General features: G+C 57.3%; 1 protein-coding gene across 1 annotated transcript in view; it reads right to left on the minus strand.

Moving 5' to 3' along the window:
• Nucleotides 1-17: 17 nt before the first annotated feature.
• Nucleotides 18-6,363, minus strand: part of LOC104621269 (myosin light chain kinase, smooth muscle-like) — a gene marked incomplete at its 3' end in the record, with an annotated part of 7,813 nt that continues 1,467 nt past the window's right edge. The window contains exons 5-10 of the mRNA XM_010287703.1: nucleotides 5,878-6,110; nucleotides 5,647-5,799; nucleotides 5,339-5,459; nucleotides 5,172-5,262; nucleotides 4,683-4,784; nucleotides 18-187 (exon numbers count right to left, since the gene is read on the minus strand). Coding sequence (XP_010286005.1) covers nucleotides 18-187; nucleotides 4,683-4,784; nucleotides 5,172-5,262; nucleotides 5,339-5,459; nucleotides 5,647-5,799; nucleotides 5,878-6,110 — 870 coding nt within the window. The remainder of the gene's footprint in view (nucleotides 188-4,682; nucleotides 4,785-5,171; nucleotides 5,263-5,338; nucleotides 5,460-5,646; nucleotides 5,800-5,877; nucleotides 6,111-6,363) is intronic.

Consider the following 6,363-nt stretch of genomic DNA (forward strand, 5'->3'; position numbering starts at 1 on the left):
AATGAGACCAACGGTACCGTCTCCTGGCCGTTGTTCTGGGCTGCAATGGTGGGGTGGAGGTCGTGAAAGCGGGGCGTGAAATGGGGGCTGTCCACAGGGCCGGACAGGGCTCGTGGCCCTTTGTGCACGGGGCGGTGTTTCACGAGAGATTTGGGGGTGGGCTGATCCCTGCAGGCACGGGACTGAGCTGCAAAGAGGGAGCCCAGTCCTGGTTTTTGGGGTGCTGGAGGTCCTTCTGGGCTGCAATGGTGGGGTGGAGGTCGTGAAAGCGGGGCGTGAAATGGGGGCTGTCCACAGGGCCGGACAGGGCTCGTGGCCCTTTGTGCACGGGGCGGTGTTTCACGAGAGATTTGGGGGTGGGCTGATCCCTGCAGGCACGGGACTGAGCTGCAAAGAGGGAGCCCAGTCCTGGTTTTTGGGGTGCTGGAGGTCCTTGGTGCAGGTTGGACGTGGTAGTCCTTGCACCAGCCATACCAGAAGGATGAGGTGGGGGAGCATCCTGCCCACCCCTCACCTCAACCCCACAGACCGAGGTGCCTCTGGAGGTGGTAGGCCAGCCAGAGCGCCGGCGGCCCCTCTGCCGGGGACTTCATAGCTCTCATCTGCTCGCCTCTTGGGCCAGCCCTGCACGACCCATCCTGGGCGCCGCACCTTGGGGTGATGGTTGTCCAGCTCCTGTGATCACGAAGAGCCTCCTGACCTCCCCCCCGAGGCTGGCCAGGACCTGGCCATGGCCTTTGGGCGGTGAGGACACCCCGCCTTGCTCAGGGAGCTCTGCTGAGAGACACGTGCATCACAGCTCGGGCGTTACTGATGTTCCTTCATCACTTACGGCTTCTGTCCTCATTTAACTGCCTTTGCATCTGTTGCTACCAAGTCCTCGCGCTCTCGTGTCTTCTCTGCTTTCACCGCTTTCCTGGTGTTTGACTTGCCATACATGAAGGCTTTTATCTGACAATTCAAATTACGTGGTGGCTCTTCACGCCCTGTTGTAAAGGCGCTTAAAAAAAAGCATTCTGGCAATAACGTGTTCAAATAATCGTCTTCAATATGTGCCCAGGGCTCGTCTCTTTTTTACATTAATGTTGACTTCTGACTTAGGTTTGTTTTCTTAATTGATTTCAATTAACTGGAACACACCCAAGCAGGACACTGTACTCTTCTGGATTTTTCCCCTGAATTTGCAGGTCCACAAAAAAGAAAAATGCTATTTCTTGATGGTAGGCAATACTTCCTCATCCAAAAAAGCATTCCTAGGCCTAGACCGTGCAGCCAAAAATAAGCCCGAGATTATAATGATAACTTAGCACTGAGGATTAAGCTCCAGCAGCTCGAGGGTACTTGGACAGCTGGCCCCACCTCGCGTACCTCCGAGGGGCTGGACCGAGGGGTGTCTGGGGTAAGGAGGGACCCGTTTCCTCAAGGGCATTGCTCTTCCTTTCTGCCTTGAGGGAGGATTTCTGATTTGAAGACCTCCTCTGAAGTTTCGTGGCTGAACTGAAGGTCAACCCAAGAGTCCTTCCTGATGGAAGGATCAAGATCTTAATTCCTCTGCCTCTGAGATGCCGAGATTGGATTTCTATTTTCAGTGCTGCTGAATTTCTTGGTGCTTTTAATGAGTTCCAGGTATAACTCCACTCTTCATTTAGTCCGTAGCTTTCTCAAGTGCACATTTTCATGTGTTAAGCCATGGCAAGCAGTGGAAAGAGAAGAAAGGTGTGCCTTCTCTAGGTAAATCAGCTTCTTCTGTAGCTAAATCAATTTTTACAGTGTAAAACACAGCATTATAGAGGGAAAGCTCATGTCTGGAATCCTGGGACATGGATTTTCAGGGCTGCAAGGAGTTTGGAAAATAGTTGAAAATAAACATAGTTCGGAACTAGAAATATTTTGGTAATGTCACATGGTAAATAGCTCATCAAGGGATTGATTATACATAACTCGGTGTTTGCTTATCATCTGCAGCTTGAAGGCATTCGGCTTGGTTCCCAAGGGACGTCTGAGAGTTCGGAGTCTGTGTAATGAGGAAAACATGGAATAGATAATGGGTAAAAATTGGGATGTGATGTGCATGAACATCAAGAGAAGAGCAGTGGAGGAGAAAGTTCCTCAGCCTCTCTCTGTTACTTTGGGAAGGGAAAACAAGCATCATGGATAGAGTAGGGAATATTTTTGGTTATTTTTTTCTAAGGAGCTTCTACTCCAACTCAAAGCAGTGAATCCACTTCTCCCACTGAAAACATGGGAGGAATGGAAAGCAGGTGAGCTCTGGCAGGAGATGTCTCACACGGCTGTTAAACAGCCATGGTGAAACCCTGTGAGGAACGATCTACAGCATGCCAAGCAATGGAAACATCAAGGTGGCCTCACCATCATTGGGGGTCCCCAAAAGGGCTCCCCGTGCTCCAGCTGGAGGTCTGTGCACCAGCTTCCAAATTAAGTTCCTTCTTGAGTTGCACCTACTATTTCCAACAAGGGAGGAGACCACCACGTCCTGGGCAGAGCATGTTATGGTGCTGCCACGCGGCAGTGGTCTCCTCCTTCCCGTGGTCAGATGTAGCAGCCATCAGCCGTGGACGTTATTAACAGGAACAGACTTTTGCCACAAAAATTCAAGTCAGGCCTGGGTGCTGATAAAGCCTTGTCAGCTGGAGAGTTGATGCCACAATAACGGGACAGGAGGGTGGCAGCATCCCCCCGCTCAGCCCAAGAGAAGAGCAGATAAGAGCCATGAAGTCCCCCAACCAAGGGGCCACAGGCACTCCCGCTGGTCTACCACCTCCGGAGGCAGCAGGATGCCAGATCCCGATACGGAAACCTGCTGTGGTGGCCATCAGCTTCCTGGAGGGTTCAGCAAACTACCCGAGAGCAGGTTTGTCATCGCCCGTCCAGCAGCAGCTCTGATGGTTGGTGTCCCTTTCATCCGTGCCCCACGAGTGCTCCCGGCCAGAGCGCTCGGACGCATGTCACCGCTGTGGTTGTGAGTGGGTGGATTTGGTTCTGTTTCATAACAATAACACTTTCCTCCCTCCCCCAGTGGCCTTGCCCAGCAGGGGTGGAGGAAGAGGAGGGGGAAGGGTCCCAGCTGTACCTCAGCTGTGCGTTATTCGGCACAGCAGCACCCTGGTAGCAGGCACAGGGCTGGACCACTCCAACCAGGGCACCCTTGCAAGTCCTCAGGCATCAGCATGGGCTGGAGGAGAGCAGCCCCCAGCCCAGCTTCAACAGGAGGTGGGTTTTCAGAGAATCACGCGATGGTTGAGGTTTGAAGGAACCTCTGGAGGGCACCTGGTCCATCCCCCTCCTCTAGCAGGGCCACCTGGAGCAGGCTGCCTGGGACAACGCCTGGACTGGTTTTTAACATCTCCAAGGATGGAGACCACACAACCTCCCTGGGGAGCCTGTGCCAGCGCTCTCTCACTAGTAAAACAGTGTTTCCTGAGGTTCACGTGGAACCTCCTGTGTTTCAGTTGGTGCCCATGGCCTCTGGGCACCACTGAGAAGAGCCTGGCTCCATCCCCTCCGCACCCTCCCTTCAGGTACTTATGTCGAGCCTTCTCTTCTCTTGACTGAAGAGTCCCAGCTCTCTCAGCCTTTCCTCATAGGTTTGTGCTCCAGTCCTTCCACCATCCTTTGCTGATCTCTCCATGTCCCTCTCATGCTGGGGACCCCAGAACATGACAGAGTCCTCCAGGCGTGGCCTCACCACTGCTGAGTGAAGAGAAGGATTGCCTCCCTCCACTCGTTGGCAAGAAGTTGCCTAATGCAGCCCAGGACACCAGTCACCTTCCTTGCAGCAAGGGCCCGTTGCGGGTTCATGGTCAGCCTGGTGTCCACCAGGACACCCAGGCCAAGCGCCCTCCCAGCTGGGTATCCACATGCTGGTGCCTGAGGTTGCTCTTCCCCAGGGGCAGGGCTGTGCACTTGTTGAAGGAGAGGGGCTCCCAAACCCCAATTTCTGCCCCAGCTGCCTCCTTAGGAGGAGGTTGGAGGTCACACAGCAGTTTCTGGGCTCCTTCCCACCCTGTGGCACCAGAGTTGGCCCAGAAATGGGGAGACCAGAGTCCCCAGGGCTCATCCTGGCTCCTCCTGCCCGTGGGCTCAGGACATGATGCCAACCCCCCTTGATGGTGAAGGAAGACTCTTCCAAACAAGGGACACCAAGGGCTGCTGCTAGAGCCATCCCCCCTCGGTCCCTGTCCCCAGGGCCAGCATCTCCCCTGGAGAAGACAAGGGTGGTGGCCCAGGTGGGGGCAGAGCCTGGTGCCGTTTCCCAAAGGAGGGCACAGCTTGGGCGGCTCTTTCTCACCCCTCCCAGTGATTTTCTGGGGAAAAAGAAGCAGCACCGGGAGTGCAGCGATCCTCGGGGCTTTATTGGTGACAGCTGAAGCCAGGCAGCCATGCAGAGAGGAGCAGCGGTTCCTTGCTGGGGACGGCAGGCATGGCTGGCCCCACACCAGCACAGGGGCGGCGCGGGACCCCAGAGCTCACCCACGGGAGAGAAGCCCTGAGGGCCGGGTCTACCCCAGGCTGGCCTGGTCATCGTGCGAGCTGCCGGTGGAGGCTTCATCCCCATCGCTCCCTGCTCCTCTCTCACCAGCTGCTCTAGGTGCTCCAGGACTGGGGTGGCATGGCCACGCCGATGCTGCTCTCTGCCTCCCCTGCGGCCACAGCGCTCTCACCTTCCTCTTCCTCCTGGTCCATCAGCAGTTCTGAGAAGCTGGGACCTCGTCGGGGCAGAGACCCAGAGGCTTGGTCCTTCTCCAGGCTGCAGCCCAGGTCTGCTGGAAGATGGACAGAGGGAACGTGAGGAGCTGACTGAGTTCAACCTCCCTCCTCTGCTGGCGGAACACGTGTGGCACCCATGGGCCAGGTCCCGTGGGGATCAGCTCCGGATCACACACAGATCCCAGCCCTGCGGAGCGGGATGCGCCTGTGCCAAGGCTACTTCAGAGATTGCCCCTCAAGGATGAGGATGGAGAGAACCTTGGGGCACTGAAGCTGGCCCCGGAGCAGAAATGCCACCGTGGGGACATGCCCAGGGATTTAGTGGCACCAGGGCAGGTTGGAGCAAAGGTGGGGAAGCTTCTCAGGAGCACGAGTCGGGGACGGCAAAGCAGAGAGAATGTGCTGACGGGGCGTGTGGGGGATGATGTTTCAGGGGCCATCACCTTCCTCATCCTGAGCCTCTGATGCTTTCCTCTCCGGGCTCTGGGACAGCAGAGTCAACCTGTTGAGGGCCAGCAGGGCTTTGCCTGTTTTCTGGAGAGAAGAGAAGGAGCACTGAGCCCCGCCAGAGCCATCCCCATCCCCACATCCTCACCACCCCGCCGGGTACCTGCCACTTCCGACGAGTCAGGAACTGCTTGATCCTCTCCTTGGACAGTGCCTTTGTGCTGCTGGGCTGGGGCTGCTGCAGCCAGGGGTGCAGCAGAGCCCCCGCACTAGAGAGACGGCGGCTGGGGACAGACAGGGTGGTCATGGGGGGGCTGCACCACCACCAGGCCCTGGCACGGCCCCATTGAGCATCCCCTCCGCTGACCGTGTTGAGCGCTTTCCCCTGTCCATCCCCTTGGCACCCCAAAACCCAGCCCAGCTCCAGCTCTGACCGTGGGGATGCACCCCACAGCCACCCCCAGGTCCTACCGGGGGTCCTTCTGCAGGAGTTGGCTGATGAAGTCCTTGGCTTGCTGGGAGATCTCCGAGAAGGTCTCCTCCTCAAAGTCCCACTGGGCAGCTGTGATGTTGCTCAGCGTCTCCATGTCATTGTCGCCCTGGAAGGGGGACTCCCCGCTCAGCCTGGAGAGGCAAGGCAAGGACATCAGTGACGGCTCAGCCCCCTCCAGCCCAACCTGCTGTCCCCAGGAGGCCACTCACAGGATGTAGCAGATGACACCAACGCTCCACATGTCCGTGGAGAAGCCCACAGGCTCAAAGGCAACCACTTCTGGAGCCATGAACTCAGGGGTGCCGTGCAACACCTTCACAGGGGTGCCTGGAGCTGTGGAGAAGATGGAGACAATGGGGCAGGCGTCCAGCTGGGATGTCCCTGGGGAGCCCAGCTGCACCCCAACGCGTGCCAAATGCCTGAACCCTGCATCCAGGTGGAGCTGCCCCCCCCAGGGCCCATCACAGGTCTTGGTGATCTCCTAGAGCATCTCTGGGTGGCGGGTAGCCACAGGGGTGGGGGTCTCTGGGGTCCTCACCTCAGAGGCAGGGTTAGAGACATGCAGATTTCACCAGAGCATCTTACAGTCACCAGGAAGGGCCCTGATCCGGTGCCACAGGGCTGTGTTCCCCAAAGGCACAGGTGGGAGGATGCCAAGCTCCTTGCTGACATGCCCAGCCAGATCGTGTCCCTCC

This window comes from Phaethon lepturus, unplaced genomic scaffold (assembly GCF_000687285.1).
Source record: "Phaethon lepturus isolate BGI_N335 unplaced genomic scaffold, ASM68728v1 scaffold16245, whole genome shotgun sequence".
NCBI classification, from domain to species: domain Eukaryota; kingdom Metazoa; phylum Chordata; class Aves; order Phaethontiformes; family Phaethontidae; genus Phaethon; species Phaethon lepturus.